The sequence below is a fragment of the Pleurodeles waltl genome, chromosome 10, assembly GCF_031143425.1.
Source record: "Pleurodeles waltl isolate 20211129_DDA chromosome 10, aPleWal1.hap1.20221129, whole genome shotgun sequence".
Classification (NCBI taxonomy): Eukaryota; Metazoa; Chordata; class Amphibia; order Caudata; family Salamandridae; genus Pleurodeles; species Pleurodeles waltl.
In genome coordinates, this window is record NC_090449.1 from 465,980,834 (window position 1) to 466,007,980 (window position 27,147).

Below are 27,147 nucleotides of genomic sequence, written 5' to 3' on the forward strand. Positions count from 1 at the left end.
CCTTTTCTTACAGCTTAATACTAGATCTTACAGAGAAGCGCTAGATTTATGTTATACCCCCCATAATGAAAAATTTTGTTACAGGATTTTTAAGTTCTTCCAATCATTTTTGCAGATATTCTGAATTATTTATATTAAATAAGGAACTATTGTTGTATGTGTTTATCTATTTTGCCCTTTTAAGAACATAAGTATCATTTTTGGTGGAATTTTGTTCCTGTTTTTTTTAATGATCTTGTATCTGTATAAATGTGGACCTCTTAGGAGTGCCATAACATGATAATAAAATAAATTGAAATTGAATTAAATTGAAAGAAAAACGAAATCTCAGTCTGAGACCTGATTTTCTGACCTCTGAATGTTGAAAACCATGAGGATGTTTGTTGATTCTTGAGATATTGGCTTACAAACAATTATTTCTTTCAGATATTCATTTGACAACTTTTTGTGGTTTCTGAGTCTAAATGTGGTAGATTTGTGGAAGGCAATGGAGTCACTTATTGTGTACTGCTTTGTTTCCATAGTAATTTGTACTAACTACTGCAGTTAGATAGTTGGAAAAAAAGATGTTTACACACTCCCGATTTTCATGGTATTTTGCCAGGTGCTATTCTCTTGTTTCCAAGTAGGTATTACACCCATGAGGAGCTCCCTTTCGCAAGGTTCAATAATATATCGATTAATTATGACCAGATAAATATCTGGGTTAGGAACTTTTCCCCGCAAATAAACCATACCTGTGAGCAAACCCTGCCAACACAGCTGTGCTTCTGAGGTGTGTTGTTTCTAAATTATACGCAGTTATATGACACTGAACTATATGTTTGCAGAAGCTTAGCCCATAATTTTTCTTGCCTACACCTGTCAACTCACCAAATTAACTTAAATTACTCAAGATTCCTGGTCCTTCTATGCATAGTATAGATGAGCTACTGGGCCTGATTACTCCCGCAGGATGTCAGTGATTGCTGCTGCATTGTAGAGGGACATCTGAATGTGTGACTCATTTTCACTTAGACCCTTTCAGTATTACATTGCAAATGATAAACTGGTCTTCGTGATTGCTTTCCATAACATCGAACGACCCACTTCTCCACGACTGTGCTGAGAAGGTCAGTAGGGCATAGACCGTCCTGGAAATTTGCACATAATGGAGTCCTTCCATTTACCACCTATCCTCAGGTATTGTAGCAGATACGTACTGCTGATATTCACTAGCTGCACATTTACTCTCATGACAAACGCTACTGTGAGGGTTATTTTGCTTCCACAGTTTCTATTGAGTCCATTGTTGTTGCAGCTCTGCTATAGCATTTAGGAGGAGAGAGAGAGGGACTGTCTTTAAATTTGCATCACATGCTGATAGACCCACACCCCAGACTATAAATAACTGGGTGGAACAAGTCACACAGGCAAAAAAAAACAAAAAAAGTTTGAAAGTGACTACTTCTTTTGTCACACTGCTTCTTCTGTCTCTAACATCAGTTTGATTACGACAATGCTGGTTTGAAGGGCCTAGAGAGGACATATTTGCATCAGACCTTTACAAATGCCGTCTATCATATATTTAATTGTTTATGACTATGCAGATATTCTTAATTTCTTCCTTCAACTGGTCAACACTTGAACCTACCACTTGATCCTTTACTCCACATGAGGCTGCTGCAGAAGATAAAGAGATACCGAAAGACTCATGATGCATCAGTGATGCTACAGGTATTTCACTCTCTTTGGTTGGATGTAGAGGTGGTGTATGCAACTCCACTGTCTAGCACCAGACACAATACACCTTTGTTTCTCAACTTTGATTCTGAAGATAGTTTGCACCTTTCAACTGCTAGATGAAAAGCTTGTGTTTAGGAAGAAGAATAGCTATAAACCACTGTTTAGCTGTAAGATTACAGACATTGAAGTTTGTCAAGCAGTCATCTCATGCCTCTGACTGCCCGTGACAGCAACATTTTCACATGTTGTGTTTGAGTCTTTGGTGCTTGCTGGCTTTCGGCCACGAAATATTATTTTTTTGCCACCTCTGTGACAAAGCTGGTGTTTGAGAAGGTGCTGCCTCTGACGAAAGCTCCTCCAACACTGCGAACATTTGTGAGGCTTCTCTCCCGAGTGAATTTTCAGGTGTGTCTTAAGGTTGCCTTTCTGACTGAACTTTCGCCCACAACGATGGCAGTTGAATAGCACATCTGTCCCATGGATCTGACTGTGCACTTTAAGCTTTGCCTGGTCCGCAAATATTTTGTCGCATACTCCACAGGAAAAAGACCGCCCCCGGGCGTGGGATCTGTGATGTGCCTTGAGTGTTCCATTTTGGGCAAAACTTTTCCCACATAATGTGCATCTGTATGGCTTTTCCCCAGTGTGAATCCTCTGATGTGTTAGGAGGTTGCCTTTCTGTATGAAACCCTTTCCACACTGGGGGCAAAAATATGACTTTTCACCTGTGTGGATTTTGTAGTGCATTCTTACAGACTGTTCACACGTAAAATGCTTTCCACATTCCGTGCAGCCATATGGTTTCAAACCCAAGTGTGTCCTTTCATGTGTGATAAGGGAGATCTTCTGGCAGAATCCTCGACTGCACTTGCTGCATTTGAAAGGCTTTTCTGGTAGGTGTGTCTTCTGGTGGACAGTAAGATTGCCTTTCTGGTTAAATCTTTTACCACACTGATCACATTCATAGGGTTTTTCACCTTTGAGAATTCGGCGGTACTGTGCAGAAGGAAACATAGGATCGAAGACATTCTCAAATTTAATTTGGGTACGAGGTCTTCCACGTCGAATCACATGCTGTGGTTTCTGGGGATGCTCGCTCTTCAGAAATGTCTCACATTCAAGACAGGTGCAGGGACTCCCCAGAATGGGGCTGGCCTGGTGTTGAGCAAACCTTGCAAGTTGAAGTAAATAGTTATCCCCCTGATTAGGTTCACCTAACCTGATTCTGCCATCAACTGCCTCTTCTTTTACAGGTTTATATAGCAATGCTCCTGCTACAATAAGTTGTAATATTTTCTTACTGTCACCATCCATTTCTGGAAAAGGATAAGAGCCATGTCTAGCATGGATGCTAAGGTGTTTCTTAAGGTTGCCCTTGAGACTAAATTGCCTCCCACACAAATGGCATGAAAAAGGGAACCCATTTCCATGAATCTTGTTGTGTTCAACAAGTTTATCTTTCTCATCAAACCGTAGCTCGCATATTCTGCATGCAAATGACCTCTGTCTGGTGTGGGACTTTAAATGGGTGACAAGGGTTCCCTTCTGGGTAAATCCTTTGCCACACAGTGTGCACACATGTGGCCTCTCTCCTGTATGAACTCTCAGGTGAGTGCTAAGATTACCTTTCTGGATAAATCCTTTTCCACACTGACTGCAGAAAAATGACTTTTCACCAGTGTGGATCTTCTGGTGCATTCTTACAGACTGCTCACAGGTAAAATGCTTTCCACATTCTGTGCAGGTGAAGGGTTTCAAGCCAAGGTGAGACCTCTGATGTGTTGTCAGGTTGATTTTCTGGCTAAAACGTTTTCCACACTCGCCACATGCAAATGGTTTCTCCCCCGTATGAATTTTTTGATGCACATGAAGATTGCCTTTCTGGTTAAACCGCTTCCCACATTTGCTACAAGCATGTGGTTTAACCCCCATGAGGATTTGGTGGTATCTGTTTGGGTGATATGTTGGGTCTAAAGTGTCTTCGTTCTTTACACTTTGACCTTTCTTCCTACCTCGCCGCTTTTTCATTGGTGGTTTCAAAGTTTTATCGCTACTGAAGGACAGGGTGCAATGGGGGCAACTGCACAATCTACCCAAGGCTAGGTTCTCCCAGTGCTCCTTTGAACTCTGCAGTTGAACCAAACTGTTTTCACCTAAACAGAGATTTTCGGGCAGCTTCTGCTGGGCCTGCAACTGTCCTGTTTCTGGTTTGCAGTCAAACCCTGCTGTAACTAGAAACTGCAAAATGTCCTCATTTCTATTTTCCAGAACAGCTTCTTCTGGCTCCTGCTTCACAAGACGCACCAGCTCCTCACTGTTGACTACTGGAACGGCTGTGAAGAAAAGGAAAAAGAGGTTTGAAATTAAACTTTTCCAATATGACTGGGATACAGAGTTTACATAATCCAGGATGTGCATATATATTTATTCAGTGAAACCTATAAGCATAGTGAGATGCTTTCACCAATCATCCAGTTTTTATAAGTAAGACTGCATAATTTTCGAAAGTGTTTTTCTGAAAGATGAACAATGCCATTATTACTTGCAGGCATGGAAAAACCCGTTAAGTTCACTCAATTTAGACTTTTCAATATAGCTAGGGAACACAGAGTAAATGTAGAAATGCCCTGGAAGGGTGATTTGGTATGAATGGGGGTTGCTAGGACATACATCCTGGGGTACTTACAGATTTCTACCAGTCGAAGCAGTGTGCAACTTCTTAGCGGGTCCCTTTTGGATGAAGGAGCTTAAGTGACAATTTCATTAACCTAACATGCTTACCAACAAGTTTTAATAATGAGTGACCCAGGCGCAACACTATCATTTCAAATTCACTACAGGGAGGTGGCAGTAAACTGGTAGTGCTACATGGCAACTGCTACAACTAAGATTGTCACTACTTTCAAGAAGGTAAGTTCAAAGGTTAGATTAAGCTATTTTATTCAATGTAATGTAAAGTAACTTAATTCAAGGCTGGGGTCAGCAGTGGGGTGGGGCTAAGGTTTAAATGAAAGTTAGGGTTTACATTAAGGTTACATTATGTTGCTTATTATTTACTGCAAAGTACATTAAGATGGGTTACGGTTGCCTTAGGGTAAGTTTAAGAGGTAAAGGACACCTATTACAGCTACGGTTGGTATTACAATTACGTTAAGTTCAACTATTTAGTATAAGTCAACGTAAGTAAATTTAATTTAATTTAAGGTTTACAACTGGATTAGTTTTAGCAGCAAGAAATGGTAAATTAAATGTTATTTAATTTAATGTAACTTAATTTTAGAATTAACATTAAAGTTAATTGAAAGTTACTTAGTTAATTACATTTCACTCAGTTTAGCTTAAAGTCCAGTGTTCTTGTGGCTACAGAAGTAGGGTTGATGTGGTGGTGGAGAAATTTTGGCAAATGACACAATATATATATATATATATGGAAAATGTCACTTACCCAGTGTACATCTGTTTGTGGCATTAGTCGCTGCAGATTCACATGCTGTGTACATCCCGCCATCTGGTGTTGGGCTCGGAGTGTTACAAGTTGTTTTTCTTCGAAGAAGTCTTTTCGAGTCACGAGACCGAGGGACTCCTCCCATTTCGACTCCATTGCGCATGGGCGTCGACTCCATCTTAGATTGTTTTCCCCGCAGAGGGTGAGGTAGGAGTTGTGTATGCTAGTAATAGTGCCCATGCAATGGAGTGAATACGTATGTACATAATGAAGTTTAAAGTAATATATTTACAAATTTACAAATGTTCAAGATCAACTTCTAAACGGCTACAGGCTCCCGGGGAGGCGGGTGGGCGCATGTGAATCTGCAGCGACTAATGCCACGAACAGATGTACACTGGGTAAGTGACATTTTCCGTTCGATGGCATGTGTAGCTGCAGATACACATGCTGTGCATAGACTAGTAAGCAGTTATCTCCCCAAAAGCGGTGGTTTAGCCTGTAGGAGTTGAAGTTGTTTGAAATAATGTTCGTAGTACAGCTTGACCTACTGTGGCCTGTTGTGCAGTTAACACATCTACACAGTAGTGTTTGGTAAATGTATGAGGCGTAGACCATGTTGCTGCCTTACATATTTCGTTCATTGGAATATTTCCTAGAAAGGCCATGGTAGCACCTTTCTTTCTGGTTGAGTGTGCCTTTGGTGTAATAGGCAGCTCTCTCTTTGCTTTAAGATAGCAGGTTTGAATACACTTAACTATCCATCTAGCAATGCCTTGTTTAGAAATTGGATTCCCTGTATGAGGTTTTTGGAAAGCAATAAATAGTTGTTTTGTTTTTTGAATTAGTTTTGTTCTGTCAATGTAGTACATTAGCGCTCTTTTGATGTCTAATGTATGCAGTGCTCTTTTAGCTACAGAATCTGGCTGTGGGAAGAACACTGGTAATTCTACCGTTTGATTCAAGTGGAACGGTGAGATTACTTTTGGTAAAATTTTTGGATTTGTCCGTAGAACTACTTTATGCTTGTGTATTTGAATAAATGGTTCTTGTATGGTAAATGCTTGAATTTCACTCACTCTTCTTAGAGATGTGATGGCAATCAAAAATGCAACTTTCCATGTTAAGTATAGCATTTCACAAGAGTGCATGGGCTCAAAAGGTGGACCCATGAGTCGTGTTAAGACAATGTTGAGGTTCCATGAAGGAACTGGTGGTGTTCTTGGTGGTATAATCCTCTTTAGGCCTTCCATAAATGCTTTTATGACTGGTATCCTAAATAATGAAGTTGAGTGCGTAATTTACAGGTAAGCTGAAATTGCGGTAAGATGTATCTTTATTGAAGAGAAAGCTAGCTTTGACTTTTGCAATTGTAGTAAGTATCCTACTATATCTTTGGCAGATGCGTGTAAGGGTTGAATTTGATTATTATGGCAGTAATAAACAAATCTTTTCCACTTATTTGCTTAGCAGTGTCTAGTGGTAGGTTTCCTAGCTTGTCTTATGACCTCCATACATTCTTGTGTGAGGTCTAAGTGTCCGAATTCTAGGATTTCAGGAGCCAAATTGCTAGATTCAGCGATGCCGGATTTGGATGTCTGATCTGTTGTTTGTGTTGTGTTAACAGATCTGGTCTGTTTGGTAGTTTGACATGAGGTACTACTGAGAGGTCTAGTAGTGTTGTCTACCAAGGTTGTCTTGCCCATGTTGGTGCTATTAGTATGAGTTTGAGTTTGTTTTGACTCAATTTGTTTACTAGATATGGAAGGAGTGGGAGAGGGGGAAAAGCGTAAGCAAATATCCCTGACCAGCTCATCCATAACGCATTGCCCTGAGACTGATCTTGTGGGTACCTGGATGCGAAGTTTTAGCATTTTGAGTTTTCCTTTGTTGCAAATAGATCTATTTGTAGTGTTCCCCAAATTTGGAAGTAAGTGTTTAGTATTTGGGGGTGAATCTCCCATTCGTGGATCTGTTGGTGATCCAGAGAGAGATTGTCTGCTAACTGGTTCTGAATTCCTGGAATAAATTGTGCTATTAGGCGAATGTGGTTGTGAATCGCCCAATGCCATATTTTCTGTGTTAGGAGACACAACTGTGTCGAGTGTGTCCCTCCCTGTTTGTTTAGGTAATACATTGTTGTCATGTTGTCTGTTTTGACAAGAATGTGTTTGTGGCTTATTATGGGTTGAAATGCTTTCAGCGCTAGAAATACCGCTAACAGTTCTAAGTGATTTATGTGAAACTGTTTTTGCTGTATGTCCCATTGTCCTTGGATGCTGTGTTGATTGAGGTGTGCTCCCCACCCTATCATGGAAGCATCTGTTGTTATTATGTATTGTGGCACTGGGTCTTGGAAAGGCCGCCCTTGGTTTAAATTTATACTGTTCCACCATAGAAGCGAGATGTATGTTTGGCGGTCTATCAACACCAGATCTAGAAGCTGACCCTGTGCTTGTGACCATTGTGATGCTAGGCACTGTTGTAAGGGCCGCATGTGCAACCTTGCGTTTGGGACAATGGCTATGCATGAAGACATCATGCCTAGTAGTTTCATCACCAGTTTGACTTGTATCTTTTGTTTTGGATACATGGTCTGTATTACATTGTGAAATGCGTGAACTCTTTGTGGACTTGGAGTGGCAATCCCTTTTGCTGTGTTGATTGTCGCTCCTAAGTATTGCTGTGTTTGACACGGCAGAAGGTGTGACTTTGTGTAGTTGATTGAGAAACCTAGTTTGTGGAGGATTTCTATGACATATTTTGTGTGTTGTGAACACCGTCTTAGCGTGTTGGTTTTGATTAACCAATCGTCTAGGTACGGGAACACATGTATATGCTGCCTTCTGATATGTGCAGCTACTACTGCTAGGCATTTTGTAAAAACTCTTGGTGCAGTTGTTATTCCGAATGGCAACACTTTGAATTGGTAATGTATCCCTTGGAATACAAACCTTAGGTACTTTCTGTGTGAAGGATGTATTGGTATATGGAAATATGCATCCTTTAGGTCTAGTGTTGTCATGTAGTCTTGTTGTTTGAGCAGTGGGATTACGTCTTGTAATGTAACCATGTGAAAGTGATATGATTTGATGTAGGTATTTAATGTTCTGAGATCTAGTATAGGTCTCAGACTCTTGTCTTTTTTGGGTATTAGAAAGTACCGGGAGTAAACTCCTGTGTTTATTTGTTGTTTTGGTACTAATTCTATTGCTTCTTTGTGTAGCAATGCCTGAACTTCTAGTCCTAGAAGATCTATATGTTGTTTCGACATATTGTGTGTTTTCGGTGGGACGTTTGGAGGGAATTTGAGAAATTCTATGCAATAACCATGCTGGATAATTGCTAAGACCCAAGTGTCTGTTGTTATTTCCTCCCAATGTTTGTAAAACTTGGTTAGTCTCCTCCCCACAGGTGTCTATATTGTCCCCGAAAACCTCCCCGCTGATACTGGCTCTGGTAAGTGGGCTTTGTTTGTGAGGTTGTGGCTTCTGTGGTTTGCCCTCGAAACCCCCCTCGAAATTGTGTCTTTCGAAATGTGCCTCTGCTCTGTGGGGAGTAGAGTGCGCCCATGGCTTTGGCCGTGTCAGTGTCTTTCTTAAGTTTTTCGATCGCAGTGTCCACCTCCGGCCCAAACAACTGCTGTCCGTTGAATGGCATATTCAGCACAGCTTGCTGTATCTCTGGTTTAAATCCTGATGTACGCAGCCATGCATGTCTCCTTATTGTTACTGCTGTGTTGACTGTTCTAGCAGCTGTGTCTGCAGCATCCATTGCTGACCGTATCTGGTTATTGGAGATACTCTGTCCTTCTTCTACTACTTGCTGCGCTCTTTTTTGGAACTCCTTGGGTAAATGTTCAATAAAGTGTTGCATCTCATCCCAATGGGCCCTATCATATCTGGCTAACAAAGCTTGCGAATTTGCAATACGCCACTGGTTTGCTGCCTGTGCCGCCACCCTTTTGCCTGCAGCATCAAATTTTTCGACTTTCTTTATCTGGAGGTGGTGCATCTCCTGAAGTATGAGAGTTGGCTCTTTTGCGCGCTGCTCCCACTACAACAGAGTCTGGTGTTAGCTGTTGTGTAATGTACAGTGGGTCTGTTGGTGGCGGTTTATATTTTTTATCTACTCTTGGAGTAATGGCTCTCCCTTTAACAGGCTCCTCAAACACTTGTTTGGAGTGTTTTAGCATTCCGGGTAGCACAGGAAGACTCTGATATTGGCTGTGTGTGGACGACAGTGTATTAAAAAGAAAGTCGTCTTCAATGGGCTCTGAATGAAGGCTGACATTATGAAATGCCGCTGCTCTTGACACCACCTGTGCGTAGCCTGTACTATCCTCTGGTGGCGATGGTCTAGCTGGATAGCATTCCGGACTATTATCTGACACCGGTGCGTCATAAAGGTCCCATGCGTCAGGGTCATCTTGACTCATTCCTGTATGAGTTGGGGATTGCATCATTGGTGGAGTGGCTACCGGTGATGGTTGCGGAGAGTGATGTGGGGATGGTGGCGGTGTTACTTGTTTAGCCACCTTTGCGTGTGGCTGTTTATCCTTGTCTTGGAAGGCAAGCTTGCGTTTCATTTTGATTGGAGGAAGAGTGCTGATCTTCCCTGTATCTTTTTGAATAAAGAGCCGTCTTTGTGTGTGATCTGGCTCTATTGTCTATAATTCCTGTCCAAATCTATGTGTCTTCATTTGTGTGGACAGTCCTTGTTCCTCAGTGTAGGAACTTGTTTTCGGTTCCGAGGCCGGTTGTTTCGGTACCGAAACCTTTTCGGCTGCTTTTTTCGGCTCTGAGGAAACCTTCTTTACTTTCGGCGTCGTGCTCTCTCGGTGCCGACCCGGTTCGGTGCCGCTTTCTCGGTGCCGAATCTTCTCTGAGCCACTATCTCGGGCCCGAGATTGCTGTGTGCCGGTATCTCGACCGGAGTCGGATGACTTCGACGCCAGCTCGCCCTTTTTCGGTGCCGATGAACGGTCACCTATTTTCCGGGTTAAGCCATGGCCTGTTGGCGGTGGCGTCCCCTGGGCTTTAGCGGTCTACTCGTGAGTACTTTGTTTCGACGTCTTACTCACGGTTTTCGGCGTTTCCTCGAGATCGATCTCCTCAGAGTCCGAATCCTGGGTGGAGAATGTTTCTTCCTCCTCCTCGAAACGCCCTTGTCCTGTCGGCGCCGATGCCATTTGCAGTCTTCTTGCTCTTCGGTCCCTGAGTGTCTTCCTGGACCGAAACGCTCGACAGGCCTCACAAGTATCCTCCTTGTGTTCTGGTGACAAACACAAGTTACAGACCAGATGTTGATCTGTATATGGATACTTGTTATGGCATTTTGGACAGAAGCGGAATGGGGTCCGTTCCATTGAAGAGACATGTGGCCGGGCCGACCAGGCCCCGACGGGGATCGAAAAAACCCCGAAGGGCCACCGGAGCTCTTCTTAATTCGGTGTCGATCTGTTGAAACTAACCCGATACCGAACGCAAACAATACCGACGTTTTTTCCGAGATTCTAACTAACTTTCCGACCCGAAACACGGAGCGAAAAGGAACACGTCCGAACCCGATGGCGGAAAAAAAACAATCTAAGATGGAGTCGACGCCCATGCGCAATGGAGTCGAAATGGGAGGAGTCCCTCGGTCTCGTGACTCGAAAAGACTTCTTCGAAGAAAAACAACTTGTAACACTCTGAGCCCAACACCAGATGGCGGGATGTGCACAGCATGTGTATCTGCAGCTACACATGCCATTGAACATATATATATACACACACATATCCTTTCATCTAATGGTGGTCAAAGTACTGCCTCTAATATAGGGGTAGGTTGAGGTAGTGGACCTCAATGTCGTAACATACAGCGATGGTCCTGGGTTTAAAAGGTCAGGGAGTTGTAGGACTGGAAAGATGAAATGTGGTCCTTTGTGATACAGATATGAGCAAGGATAAGAAGATGCTGTGGCCAAATCAGTATATAGACTGAAACTGAGCGATATGTCAGTTTTATCAATATCCAAAGTTTTCTTAACTCCTGAAAGTATTGAAAGAAATGTCTCAAAGGTCATACCTATTTATTGGAAGCAGGTCTGGAACCCACTGAACTATTTGCCACAATAGAAACTTGTGACATACAAGTTACAAGACCTCTGCACCAAATGTATGAACCAACTCAGCTTCTTAAAATCTGAACATATGACCTGCAAGTTGCATGCAGTGGAGAATGTATATTAATATTGCTATTAAATTGTAAGATTATTGCAAGCGGTCCTGTGAAAAAAAAACTAGTATGATTTAAGGGACAAAAAGGGCTTCTTAAGGGCTGGATAGGAGTCTGTTTGGTCCTCTGAAGGGCTGCAACGAGTGACTTATCACATAGGCTAAACCCAGGTTGAGGATCTGTGTAGCAAGGCTGAGGGCCTAGTAAATGGGGCGTTATGTGTTAATCCCGAGCACAGAAACATCAAAAGGAAGCCAAGGTTAAAAGGTAACCCTTGCTTTAATTAACTGCTGAAATAAAGCCAGTGTGCTATGGAAACTGATTCCAGTCTTCAACGTCCAAGACACCAGAGTCTATAGAACCAGAAAGCAGGAGTCAAAGACAAGCACACAAGGTAAAGCCTCGAGACACATCTCAAGCCCAGAAATTGCATAATAGTAAAACTTGCAAAACAGCAATTAATAGGGTCTCGATCTACTGTCAGTACGCATGGTCTGATTCTCATGCAGAAAACCACCATTACTATATTTAACCAGGAACGAAATTCTGTGCGTAGCAGCCTCACTCAGGAGAAACATCAGGACTGACTCGATCCAACAACAAACTAGAAGGAACTCATTTAGCAACATTCCAAGCCGGTTTCAACACACACTCAGCCAGATCAACATCCTGAGAAGGGATCATCAAAAAATGTTTCCCTAGAGCCTTAGTGTGCTTCGCCAAAACCTCTCTGAAAATTCCCGGCAAAATCAGGTTACACATAGCCCACTATCTGTCATCAGCCATGTTGACACAGCTATGGGCAGCTTCAGCAACCATAAATGGTGTAACAGAATTAAAATCTGACTTGCTATTCTTAGACTTCCTGTGCCTCATTATTTCCCAAGCCCCTGTGGACAAACTCTTTGACCACAAATGATGATTATTATCATGGTGTGCCATCAGCTCATACTGTCTAACCGTAATTGTAAACAACATTTGCACACAGTTGGTAGTCCTCTCACATGACCCTTCACTATTTTCTCCTCCAACGAGACATTCACTAAGCCAGTTCTTGGATCATGTTCCTGTATTAGACTGAAAGGAGAAATATCAATTTCCTTTGAGTGCTATTATGATATTGCCAAATGTTCTTTCTGAAACACTCTAATACATCAACTCCTCAAGTAACTACAGATTATTATCTTCCTTTACTCACAATACCATTGGATTGTGGCCTATAAAGGGCAACGGTATACTGTTTAACATCCAGTCTTCTCAAAAATTCTTCCATCTTATCTGAAATCAACTGATCATCATTATCAGTAATAAACTCTTTGTTTGATTCCTCCACAGCAAGGATCTTCAACAGAAACTCAACTGCCTCCTCGGTAATCAAGGTTTCCAGAAAATCATAAATTACTCATTTTGAAAAGTAATCAACCCACACAAGCAAATAATACATACCCAAATGCAAAACAGTCAAAGGTCCCTCAAAATCCAAAGCAACCTTGTCCCAACGTTTGCAGAAAAAAGGCATAGCCAATAAAGAAGTGCCCTTAGTGTTCTAGTACTTACTAGATAGCCAACATTTTTCACAGTTGTTCACTTAATCCTCGAATTCCATTGTAGGCCAAAAAATATTGTCTTAACTTTTTTTAGTTAAGGGGCTACGCAAATGATCAGAAGCGCAACATCAATAACCCTACCACGTAAACCTTCAGTAGCAAGAGACATATTACCCCTAAGCAAAAACCTGATTTAATGATCACCTGTGCAGACACTAGGCAAAAAAACTATAATAGTCCCTTAAGATATTTGATCTTTGCCCAACCATGATGCATACATTTAATTACACTTTTCTTATTCCATTGCACTTCACCCATGGCACCCTGGCAATACATGACAACATCCAGTATAGCCACAATATATAACATATCATCACTAACAGAGAATACAGAAAGGCAGTCTGCTCGGACATTTGCACCACCTTCAATGTACTGATCCTATATTTAAGACAAGATTTGAAAGCCTAGATGATACAAACCCGGTTTGTTTCTCTCCCAAAAGGTAAGTAAATACTTGTGGACAGTGCAGAAAATATAGAGCATGCCCCACACATACATGTTGAACTTTCCTATGCTCCAAGTGCAATCTAAGGTGTTGTTCAATGGTACTATATATACGTTCTACTCTTGTAGTTTTCTCAAAGGCAATATAGTAGTATGACAAAGAACAGCATCGATTCCTGCCACACTTGCATCTACAGGTACTGTGCATGTGTCTCTAGAACAAATGTCTGTAAAGCTGTCACATTAGCAAACACATACTTAATTTGGTATAACACTTTCTGTTCTTTATGGGTCCAAATAAATATTTAGTGTTTCTTGATTAGACACTTAAATTGTACCATAAACATTGCAAAACCTTTTAAAAGCCGTGAATAATAATTAGTCAGTATAATAAAATGACTTTACTTGGTCTTTGCCAATCGGTTGGGGTGTCTTTTGCATGGCTCTGATAAGATTCTCTTTGGGTTTGGCAGTAATTCTGTTTCCAGAGTACTCAAGTGACTCAAAAACTAGCTCTTGTCTTGAGTTTTATTTTTTTTTAAGCTTTTTTTTAAAATTGATTTTCAACATAAAAACAAAGGTCTCAAGCACAAGTACCGTATGTCTCTGTGGAACACTGCAACATGAATCGACGAAAAGCATATTCAAGCAAGGCAGAATAACACAGCAGGAGAGTACATAATAAAGAATGCAACAGCACACTGTCCAAGTCTCAGAGCAAGTCTTATGTAAGATGATCGAACAGTAAACACTGGGCTGTCATGTCATCTAGTCACAACGATACACACCATGTGGACATCACACCTCATCTTCCAAGCCAGAATCGAAATATGAATCCCCCTCACCATTAAATTTGTTGAGGAGCCGCACCCATGTCATCACTTCATCTGTAGCCCTGTCATTGGTACGTGAAAGGCGCATGTGCTACTTCTCCAACCCTCACCCCAAACACCCATTTGAGCAAATCCCTAAGCCAGGAGGATGTCTGCAGTGGTTTGGTCCCCAACCACCCGATGGCCTCCTGTTGTTTAGCCAGCAGCAGTGCAAGGTGGGGGGAGTCTGTACTGGATCTTCCGTCCCGTAAGTCTCCTCACCATACCCAACAGGCAGGCCCCAGGGGCAAGGCGGATATGGATGCAGGTGGCTGCCTCAATCTTAGGCACTACTTCCTCCAAAACCCCTGAACTGCATTACAGGACCCCGCAAGGTGCAGAAAGGAAGCACCACCACCGCACATATTTGGTACCTGGGTGGGATCCATCTTGTTGTGATGAGAAGGGGTCACATACGTGCGTTGCAAGTAGGTAAACTGCAGTAACTTAAACCTGTTGTTACAGGACACTGTTCTCACCAGTTCACAGGTGTGCACCCAATCAGCATCTGCAATAGGTTCTCCCAACTGTGTTTCCTTGGCTCACCTAGACTAATAGGGAGGTTGTATCATGTCTCCCTTAAGGGCTTCATAAAAGAGGGAAATTAGTGGCTTCCATCCTTCCATCGAAGTAATCCACCCAATAAATGAGGGCTGCAGTGCCTCCTGGAACTCACTCCACACAACCCTTGCCGTTATTTCTAATTAAGCATCGTTCAGAAAGTGACCCAGTCTGACACCGTAAGGTTCCTGGGCATCTGGGAAGGCAAGAAACACCTCCCGGATATAGGTCTAAACCCACTGTCGTGGGTTCCTTTTAGCACCTAGTTTGAGCTACCATATTTGAGCTCTTAGGCCCATAGTCTGTGTCTTTAAGAAGCATACACATTTTATTCACTTTTATTCATTTTATATTTTACCACAGCCCGCTTTAGCTTGTTGTTTTATATTTGATCAGCTGCCTTACTTAGAAAACATACTTGTTTGTGTTGCACATGTATCTGTCCCTTGCACGTGTTTCACTCTGTGCCCTGCTCAAGGCTGTCATATTTATACACAATACTTTATCTAGTATTGCCGATCTGAGAGCTACGGAGTCAGTCTTCTAACCCAAGACCTACTATCACATCTGGCCTGTTTTCAGAACACAACACGTTTTGTTATATAGACACCACATAGGCCGAGGAAGGGTAGAGGGCATTCCAACCAGTGCCACCTTATGCTGCGCACCACTTCGCTGACAGCTTTACTGAATTTGGATTTGTCTTTGCAGCCAACCGGGAGGGCTGCCAGCAAAACCACAGGCATACCCTTGCCCTCTTTCAGGTATGAGGTCAGGGTCCTTCCATAGACCTGACAAGCACAAGGGGTAGCACTGCTATGCTCTCATGTTAGACATTAGGGTGTAGGTCGAAGTTCTTAGACTCATGATTATGTTTGGGCTGTTTATATGTTTCACTCTAATGGTCACATTCATCACTGTATTAGGTTTCATATTCCTAATAACCACTGCTCATTCCTTTTATCACAGCATGCAGTTGCATCAATAAATGCACTGAAACTTAGTCTGCATCTCTTTGTCTGTCTTTGCATGTGTGAGACTTTGTGCAACTGAGAGAAAGGGGTATGATCTGTTGCACCATGTCTTAGCTGATGAATCAGTGTCAAGTTTCTATGCTGCCCCAAATCACCTTTACTTTCTAGATGTAGGTGTGGTGCTGCTAGCTAGCCAATAAAGTCAGACCGACAGCTACCAGTCAGTGTGGGACTGACTCAGTCACCCACATGTGGTGGTGCTGCCGTCCTAAACTTAGCAGTCTTTTCCCCCATGGTAAGAATCATATGACACCACCTGACATTTCCCCCCTCCCCCCCAACTGATCAATGGACATATCAGCATCAATCACCCGAAACGGCACCAGATCCCAGAGCCTTAATTCCCTGTCATAGGGTACCTTGCATGGTACCCTCCTGGCCACTGTTTTCCATATTGCAGCGTTATGCCATACCATGTAGGGGACAGGGTGCTCCGATTGACCCCCTCGCATTAATAATTGAGCTAATGGGTCATACTCGGCATGTCTTGGAACAGCCTCTTTTCCCAATTGTCAGACCCCACTAACCAACGTGTTGCAGGCTGCAGGTGAGCCACAAAATAATACAGTTGCATGTCTGGGAGTGCCAGGCTTCTGTCTTCCATGTCTCTTTTAAGGACAGGCAGAGCTACCCTGCTGTGACTTCCAGACCAACAAGATCAGTAGGGTATTCATCTGTGACAGAATTGTGGCCCAAGTGAGAACAGCAAATTATGCACTAAGTAGATACAGCGTGGAAGTGAAAACATCTTGGCTATTGCGGCTTTAACCATCACCGAAAGGGGAAATTTATTCGAGAACCCAATTGACCCTGCAAGACCCTCAAGGACCTGTCCACATTTAGACACCCATGGACGGCATCAGTGTGTGCAACCACTTATGCACAGATATCTGAAGCTCTCAGTTTCCCAGCAGATCCCCGAGTCTGGAACTTTTCAGGAGGTCTCCCCACAAGTCTCCCAAGAGGAAATAACAATGTCTTCCGAACATTAACCTTCAGGCGGGAGACCTCAACAAAGTCAGCCAACAGCCTCATCAGGATTGGCACTGCCCTTTCAGGGGAATGAACGTATATTAATGTGTCATCCTCGTATAATAAAATGATATGGATAGAACTGCTCACCTGAATACCTCAGGAATTCAGTTTGTTACATAGCAATAACGCCAAATGTTCAATGGCAATCATGAATAGGAGTGGCAAAATAGGGCAGCCCTGCCTGGTGCCCCTTCCCACAGACCAAGCCACCAAGAGTTCACCCCCTTGATAAGCACCAGTGGGCCTGTGTAACAGTAACTCCACTCAGGCGCAGAAGACAGGCTCCAACCACATTCCCCGCAGCACCGCAATCAGATACTCCCACTCCACAGTATCAAAAGCCTTCTCCAGATCTATAGATACAAGAGCCAGTCCCCAATCATCATCCATGAATTTGTATAGCACATGCGTGAGCCGATGGAGATTGAACGTCATACTGCGAGCCGGCATGAACTCACATTGGTCTCCGTGCACCAGCACCGTATGACCCCTCTAGTCTAGTTGTCAATAGCTTACAGAGAACCTTAACATCTGAATTAAGCATGGTGAGTGGCCTGTAAGGAGAGGAGTTCACTGGGTGCCCCCCCCGGTTTCAGAATGAGGCAAACTATACAATGGTGCATTTAGGACTGGAGATGTCGCCTCCCCTGTGCCTCAGTGAGGACCTCCAATAGTTTCTCCTTAAGTTCAGAGGAATAAGTCTAAAGGAATTCAACAAGGAAGCCATCCCCTCTTGGGCCCTGGATTTACTGGGGTCACTGAGGGCCACTCCCGACTCCTCTAGGGTGAGGTCCCTATCCAACTCTTGCGGACACTTGGGCACCAGGTGTGGCAATCCCACCCCCAAGAGAAACCCCTCCAGGGCCCCTGGGCGACCAACCCCACCTGCTCTATACACAGTATGGAAATGAGGCCCGAGGGTACACAGGATGTCTTGCCAACTCCTCACCAGAGTAACATCTGGGGCATAGAGATGCAGAATGGGGGTGGGGGGGTTCGAGTCTGCCTCAGATCTATGAAGTTCCGCCAAGTATTGCTCCTGCACCTTGATATTGCCTTCAGTTGTCTCCGAAGACCATAGGTGGTATCTATGCACACCCCTCTCATGAACACCTTGAAGGCCTCCCACTTAGTAACTCTGGAGGAGGTACTCACCCAATTAGTATCCAAATAAAAAGTAAGAGTGGTTGCTAGTGGGTCCCTACACACCACATCCGTCAGGAGCTCAGAATGCATGCACCAGCTCTGAGTCAGGTGAGGATCAGTGCCCCACCGTAACAGGAACAACACTGGCACGTGGTCAGCAAGGAACCGTCCTAAGTGAGTAACTGTGCTCAATCCCACAGGGTCTACCCCAGCCACCAATATATGATCCAGGTGACTATAAATGTATAAATGTTATGCGTCAAGAAGTTTCAGGTGTATTCCCGCTCCCCCCAGGTGGAGGACTCGCCACCCATCCAGGAAACCCAGATTCCGCATGACCGCAGTGAGCAAGCCAGTCATCAGCTGCTTAGTTCCCAGCCGAGGTGGGTGGTGATCCCGCTCACCATCCAGGACACAGTTAAAGTTTCCTGCCCAGGTCACAGGGGATCCTAGACTACTTTCCAATAAGTCCTGCATCCCCTCATAAAAAGTCCTGTCATTCACATTGGGGGAATAGGTATTTAGAACTGTGAGAACCTTACCATCTGAAGCAGAAGGTACCGCCCCTCGACATCTGCCTCACTATGTGTGGTGAAAGAGATCCCCAGGTGCAATCCAGATGACCACCCCTCTAGCATATGAGGAGTAGGTAGCTGAAAAGAGCTGACCTCATTTCTTCCCAAGCTTTTGTGGTTCACACCCCATAAGATGGGTCTGCTGTAGACAAGCGATCTGCACCTTATTATGCCTAAGAAATTAGTGCACCCCATACCTCTTGGAGTAACCTTTCAGACCCCGGACATTCCACGTGATAATGTTCACACAGTCAGCCATCAAATTTCCTAACTCACTCTCTAGCCAAGGGCTCCATCCCCTTTCACAGTGCCAGCCAATCCGCATTGCCCATCCAGCAACACCCAGTAACGGAACACGCCATTCGCGCTGCAACTGTAAACACACCTTCCACAACAAACGGAATGCAAACCAAACCAGCAAGCTAAACTCCCCCCTCACTGGATAAACAGCAAAACAGCCATAAACTATACTGTTCATCCATTTGTTTCCGCAGCCGAAACCCCCTACCACAACCATGGCCTACCACTAATCACGGAAAGTACTGCCCAAAGCCTTGAACTCAGTACAACGCTACATTGATGGTCACATCACACCGGAAACCAGCATAAAACAAAAATAACTGTCCAATAAAGTCCCTTATGCACTTCCAGCCGGATGCCATTACTCCCTTTGTATATAAGCAAAAGATAGAAAAAAAGAGGCAAAAATGAAACAATTCAAGATCAGGCAACAGAATCACCCAGCTCCATGGCTCCCATTGGAACACAGAGTCCCCCCCGGCCTTCAGGGGGAACAAGTGCAATAGTACCATCACCCTAGTTAACCCTTGGAGGAATTTTGCTGCTGGGGTCCAGAGTCTCAGCAGACGCATGCTATTCACATGATCTCCATTTCAGGCTGTGGGACCCCTTTATCCTTGAGAGATCCAGCTCACCAATGGACCAACTCGTCAAGTGGGACCTTATCCCACATCTCCAACCACCTCCAGGCGTTCTCCAGCGTGTCGAACAAATGAGATCTGCTCTTCGACAGGACCCACATTCTAGCAGGATATAGGAGCATATATTTGAGGTCCATGGATCTGAACTTACTTTTTACCTCCAGAAAGCTTTTCCTGGACTCCTGTACTTTGTTCGTTTAGTCTGGGTAAACAGAGATTTTGTGGTTCTCAAAGTGGGCAGTGTCTGTCTCCCGAGCGGCACGCAGGATACAGTCCCTGTCTTTATAGTCGAGAATACGTGCTATAATGGCATGTGGCGGTGCCCCTGGCTGGGAAGCGCCACTAGCACCCAATGTGCCCTCTTGATGGCACAGAAGGGGGACAGGTCACTCGGCCTCAGTGTGTCCCAAACCTATTGTTTGACAAAGGCCTCTGCTGCACCCATTCAAGCTCTCTCCAGAAGACAGACATAGTTGCAGCAGGATCTCCCCTCCGCATCCTACACCCGTGACTCCAGGATAGCTGTCCTGGATGTAACTGCAGCCACCTGCTTCCTGAGCAAAGCCACCTCCGATTGAAGTTCAGCCTTAGAATAACAAGAATCCTTTCCGAGATAATTTTACGATCGCATTTCAACACTCTTAGCATAAAGCAAGATGTCATGCTGGAAAGCCTGTATCCCATGGTCTTGAAAAAGACAATGCATACATTTTTTAAACATACTAGTGGCTGGTGCCAAGCCAAAAGGTAAAGGCAAATACTTGTATGCGCCGAATGGGGTTAATAAACGTAGTGAGCAACTGCGACTAGCTCTCTGATCCCACCACGTGATAAGCAGCTTTTAAATGAATTCTGCTAAAAACCCTAGGAACAGCGACACCTGTTGAATTTTTAAGAGAGTGTGACAATCCACCAAAATGTTTATATTTAAAGATAGCATGTAAGCGCATAACTGTATCTGACCCTTTTTTTTAAAGCAGTGCCGACAGCACTGGCCCATTCATATAAACTGACAGCTTAATTATGTTTTGATCACATAATTCTTCGAGGTGTTATCTAAGGTCCTTTGTCAGACATGCATGATGACCTTTATGTGGCACAGACACAGCTTGTTTCTTCAATATAACCTCATGCTAGAACCCTCAATTTTGTAAAAGAACACTTCTCCATACTTCTCTGAGAATATCTTCCAAATCGTGCCTATTGTACACAACGAGCATCACAGGAGCATTTGTTCCAAGCCTTAATACAATTCCTAAACTACCTTGATCAAACCAACCAATGGCATCCCTTCCATCAATGGTTACAAATATGTTCATGAAAATTGTCCCCCAGCAAACTAACATATCTGCAATAAATCCCAAGGTTTTGATTCTATACTCGCCATAAGCAATAGCTTTTCACATCAGGGTTTAAACTTTGGCTGCACCAAAACCTGTTAAAGACTCTGTCAACATGGTTGTTAGCGACAGGGTCTGCCAAGAGCTTTACTTTAGCATCCCCTATATGCACTTTGAAAAATGACCTTTCTTGATGGGAAGAGTACTCTTTTGACAATTGGCCTCAACAGTCAATATTCTGAGGAAGTTTGCATTTCTTACTGCCAATATTGTTAACCTCTGCAGGAGTGGACATAATTGCACAACCTCATAAAACCACCCATCTTCCTAGCTTTGTTGCATTTTTGCCTGGAATTGGACAATTCACATTACCTATGTGATAGCGAAAAGCTCACCTGTAGCAAGTGATATTGCCAAATAACTACCTGTGCAACTCATCGTTTGTGTTCTCTACATTTGTAGAAGCACACTCAAATGAACCACAGTACAATCAATGAATATCTGTACACATAAGCACAGTCAACATGCTCACCATTACCTGTCAGGACAATCCTCTTCACAATTTTAAATGTCACCTCACGTGAGGTATTAGTATGCCCTATCAACATTTCATGGGCCTTTTTTTGAGGTGCAATTTTGCACAAGTTGGTTCTTAAAATACTGGTTGACGGTTCTCAAAAATGCAAGTAGTAGCCAAAAGTCTTAGTGAAGCTAATATACACTCTCAACAGGGTTGTCTGCTGAAGTAAAAATGAAACAACCTTTCAGTAACCACAAGGTTTTTCAGAAAGTTTTTTTGCAAGTATGTTTTCTGCCTCTACATAGTCATCTGCTTTCCAAAATCCTTTCTTGTGGGTTCCAATTCTGGTAAGTGGTTAAAAATCCTGTGTACTTCAGAACCTAAGCAACTGAAAAATAACGCTAACTTCCATCGCTGGGGGTAGCCCGTAGTAACAATTGCAACCAAGCGGTTCTCAAAAAACAATGCCATTGTTTCCACTGTTACTCAGACTTGCCATAGGCTTCTAAAGCAAAAACATAGATTAGTTGTTGTACATGATCTCCTGTGGCCATAAAGATAAAGGGTAGGTAAACACCATTGCCACTAAATAATTCACAATGATGTTTCAAAAGTGAGTTCCACTTATAAATAGCACCAATTATTCTGTGGACGAAAATACATTTTATTCTCAAAGTCACACAGCAAATGTCTGAGCATATATCCATTTTACAATTTATTAACATGTGGGGAAAAGAAAACATTAATTTGAAGAAAGCGCAATATTCTTTGAGCCACTGATTCTACCAGCTCACAAAAACTTATCAACTAAGCAAGATGCCAACTCTTTCACACCATGGTAGCTGGCAGGATCCTACTGGACAGTGGAGAATGACCATCAAAATTGGTGCACGTGTAATGACGAGCTGTTGCAGGATAGTAGGTATACGAGCATACATAAGGTTACGTCCCACAACTTTGTCTGAGTCCCGCATCACATCAATGATTTGCAACAAACCACTGATGCTGTGTCACTTTGTTTTGTATGCTATGAAAAAATACGAACTGAACTCTGGCACACGAGTGATCTGAAATGCCTTGGAGTTGTTCTGTGGCACCGTATTCCATGCACTCTCCGAAGGACCCTATGAAAACTAGTGGGCTGCTTCGGAAACGAGAGATCTAATCTTGTCGCCATATATGGCGTGTTACCCCCATCCAAAGAAGCATCAAAAGAAAGCCACTTTTTAAAGATAAGCAAAGCTTTAATTAATAGTTGAAAAAGAGCCCACCAGTCAGTGTCCTAGTGAAAACAATTCCAGTCTTCAACTGCCAAGACACCCGAACCTCTGTTACCAGATTCGAGTCGACAACAGGCAAAAACAGTAACGCCTCAAAACAAAGGTGGAGCCCATCAATTGGGTAACAGTAAACTATGCAAAATAGTAACTAACAGGAATAATAAATAAACATACCAACAAGTTCACGTGTTCACAAGAATACAAGAGCCATTGCAGAGTGAGTCTGGGAGGCAAATGTGAGTGAATGCAAGCTAGTGGAAGATCTGCATGCCAGCTTAGGGTTTCTTGCGACCAATTCTTGTTCTCTGTGGACTGCCTGAAGGCCAGCTCAGGGTGTCTCAGGAACGGCAAAAGGTCTCCATTGGTGCAAAGGATTTGATTATGGGCGGCTGAAGTGTAGCTTTTGGTCTCTTATGGTTGGCTGGAGGGTCTTTAAGGGCTGGCTAAGAAACAATAAGGGACAGATGAGGGTCTGTGAAGGTCGGCAAAGATAATCCGAGGGCCAGCCAAAAGTGCAAAGGAACCAAAGAGACAAAAGACAATCTGTGATGGCAAGTTGAGGGGACTTTTTAACAGTTTAATAGTTACCGAGTGTAGGGCAAGAGCACTCCTGTGGCCAGCTGAGGGCTCTAGGGGCAGATGACGTTTAAGGACACGGATGAAATGCAGGCAATTTCTGAGGTATGAGAAGTCCCTGCAGAAGGCCACTACACCAAAACACCAATAAAGCTCCTTTCTTAGTTGTCTACCTTAATCCAGCGATTAGGAAAGGAAGACCCTGGTTGAAATAAAAAAAAATGCTATTTTAAAATAAAAAAACCCCACTGTAAATAATAATTTGTTTGATCTCTACAAAATCACCGCTTTCACAGTCTTTTGTGTCATCATTTGCGAGCTACTATATTTTAAGACTGAATGTGTGGTTCCTAAGCCTGACTCAAGGATTTTGTATTGGGGGTGGGGGAGGTAATGAAATAGGGAAGACTAAACTCCTGAACTGAAGTGGCTTGGTGCTGGTCTCTGATAAGCATATGCATTGTGTGCTCAGTTGGCATTTCTGCTGGGAACCAGAGTGAATATGCTGTAATCTAAAGGAGAAGAGGACAGTAGGACATCGCCAGCTCCATATTTTAATATCATTATTAGAAATATTGAAGATTTATTTTCTTTCTTGCTCTGGAGTTTTCCTTTTTTGCTTTTCCATTTTTCTTGAATTACCTATAAGGGCTGCCGTGGTTCTGTCAGAACTACTTGTTACAAGCCAGGTCCAGAATCGTGACAGGCTGCTGACAAGATCAATAGCACTTTCTAAGAAACAACAAACAAGGGAAATCTTAGGAGTAACCCTTGCCGCCAGTGGCAGGTGTCCCTCGATTCAACCTTGATCCAAAATGTTTGTGAGTTTGCTAGTGTGGCAGTGCAACCTATGAAGTAGCATTCTGGGGTATGAGTCTTTCGGCAGGTTAGCGCAACAGGAACTTCAGTCTAGTGGTCTGGGGCTCTTACTAGTGCTCAAGCTGCTGTGTGGGCACTTCCTCCTGCAGCAAGCCCAGTTTCCTCCTTTCTTTGCTATTGCCAAATTCCAGGTTTAGAATCAGTGGGAACTGGCACAAGAACATACGGAGAGTGGGAACCAGACTGTAGGCACCAGTGTAGAGGGCAGTCGCGCTCGCTCCTATTTAAAAGGGCGGGGCAGGTGCAGCATGCGGGGAATTAGGGTGGGGAGTAGGACATTTAATAATAAAAAAATAATAATAATAAAGAAAAAAAAAAATAAATAAATAAACTTACCTCATCCATTGCCGCCGCGACACGCTGCTCCTGTTTCCCTCATGGTCGCTGCAAGAACAGGCTCCCAGCCTGCCCTGCGCCAATCCTGACGCTGCTCACAGCAGCGTCAGGATTGGCTGGGAGTCTGTGTAGGCTCTCTCCAGCCCGGCAACTGTATTACTGGGCTGGAGAGAACCTACAGCGCCTATGTGTTCGGCCGGCCGTCTACATGCGCTCTGAGGGGAGTGCTCTGTGCCCTCCCCTCCAAGGCTGACTTCCCCTAGGACCTGCCCCTTTCACCACAAAGGAAAAATAAACCTAGTTTATTATTCCTTCATGGTGTAAGTGTTGCAGCTTCTGCTGCTGGCTGGGGGCAACGCTTCTCCACCAGATTATAAAATTTAAGGTTGCAGCCGAACATGCATCGGCACAGACCCTTCTTCCCAGCTAATAAAAACAATGTTCATTCTAAAGAGCAAATTGCAACACACCTAAAGAGTGTTGGGGTCTTTCCCAATGATATAGAGCTAGATCGGCTTAAGCAGGGGCCTGGAGAAGGGTCAGCTTAAAAACACCAAAAGAAAAATCGGTCTCACCCACTGCAATTAACGAAGGCGGCATGAGTCTCTCACTCTGTCTACATCACATCAAGACTATCTATCCAAAGGGAAACGGGGGGTCGTTAATCAAACAGATTCATAGGGCAATATATTATGCAGCTTATCTTCTTCAACACTGGTCTGAATTCTAAAGACTCACAAGCTGCCCTAAATATAGTGTCCATACCCCCAAGATCTCCTTGGGGGTCACTGATGGAGGCATTATAGGCAGTTCATACCCTGTAGACAAGGCAGTAGTTTGGTAGCCTAAGACGAAGAGGATCCTCCTGGAAGAGGAGAGTAAAGACTCCAAGTGAAAGTTTGATGGGGAGGACTTTTTCTACCCAGAGGGAACGGTTACTCCACTCCGGACTCAAATCACAAGCTGAGGGTACTTTGCAGTAAGGAACCCTGGTTTTGAATTAAAATCTGGCTAAGAGGGCAAACAAAAATATGAAATGAGGTGTCACATTTGGTGTATGCCTCTCTGACTTTATGGCAACAATCTCTAAAACACATGTGGTTGAGATGAATGATTGTAAATTATTGTCAAACCAGAAAAATATCAACTCTCATCACATGGACATTCAAGAAATGTACTGCCAACAGGATCTTAACGTTTTGTTTCTACAGAATTCTTGGAGCATAAAATGTTCATATTTGGCTTAAGTAGAATCCAAGACAAATGATAATGCAGATGATTTAGTCAAACTGCATAATTTAAATGAGCTTATGGAAATGTCTCAAAAACACTTAGAGAATCACTTCAGGAAGAACAACTTGATGATAACTGTGTCCCTGATTAGTAGAAACAGCTAAGGATGTGAAATGGAGGGTAAGATCAATACTATTGTCTACATATTCCATCCAGGACATAGATTTCATGAATGACATAAAAATAGTTCATAGAGAGCCTACATTCCCCTGAAAGCTTCATCCAGGTAGACTTTGCAACAGACTAATTAACCTTCTCACTCAGAAGTACATGGGTAGGATTCTCACAGACCTTTATAGATCTTTCATCTGGTAAACTAATCAACTTTTAATTCTCCCAGACACATCCCAAAGAACAGATCAAAGGAGGTGGAAGCTCAAGCAACACAAAGAAATCTAATGCAAAGCCTCTTATAGCACCCTTGAAGAGTCTAGGAGTTGATGGGCACTCTACTAAAATTGTATTTACTTTCAGGAGCAGGAACTAAGAAGATGCTCTTTCAACTACAAGCAAAGAGGATGTCATAATACCTGAAATGTTGTTATTGAGTGAGGCGAGTATATAATTAAGATTCAGGATTAATCCCTTAACCTCCGGGCCTCCCCACCCCCTCATAACTAAGCCATTTTTGGCTATTTAGGGTAGTTCACCCTTAGGGCTTCATAACTTTTTTTCACACGAGGTATCCATGCCAAAATTTGGTCCTTTTTTCCAATATCCTAAGGATTCTAAAGGCACCCAGGGTTTGTGGATTCCTCTGGAGGGGACAGAGAAAATAGGCAAAATTTAGCTACAGTTTAAGTTTTTGGAAAAAGTAGGAAAAAAGGCTTTAGATAAAAATGTCTGCTTTTTTTCCCTAACAATGACATCAATGAACAGTTTGCGATACTAAAGTCACCATCTCCCCAAGTTTCGGAAATATGCAGAGCTGAATGAAAAAAAACGAATTCTTTTTTATTACAGTTATGGCATTTTTCAAAGAAGTAGCCCATTTTTCCTATTTGTGTGCTCCCACAGTTTGTGGTGGAAATCAATGTAAACCATGGGTGATTCAGGAAAGCTGTAGAGTTTTGAAAAGTAATTAAAATTCCTAATTCAGCAAGGAGTGATATGTGGAGATCTCTCAAGGTTGTACAAAGAAACTTTTGAAATTAAGAACTATTCAAAAAGAGAAGGAAAAAATGGCCATTTGTGACCTTTTTATCGGTACCTTTTTGTCATGGTTGCAGATTTACAAAGAAATACATCATTACATCCGCTAGATCCTTCCAGTTGTGGTAACATACAGGGTTTGTAGGTTCTCCAAGAACCCAAGGTAC

At 43.1% G+C, this 27,147-nt stretch overlaps 1 protein-coding gene across 1 annotated transcript in view; it reads right to left on the bottom strand.

The window, feature by feature from the left end:
- Positions 1 to 228: 228 nt before the first annotated feature.
- LOC138261624 (zinc finger protein 665-like) overlaps positions 229 to 27,147 on the bottom strand; it is a 211,254-nt gene continuing 184,335 nt past the window's right edge. Inside the window, exon 9 of the mRNA XM_069210749.1 lies at positions 229 to 4,058. Coding sequence (XP_069066850.1) covers positions 1,918 to 4,058 — 2,141 coding nt within the window. The 3' untranslated portion in view covers positions 229 to 1,917. The remainder of the gene's footprint in view (positions 4,059 to 27,147) is intronic.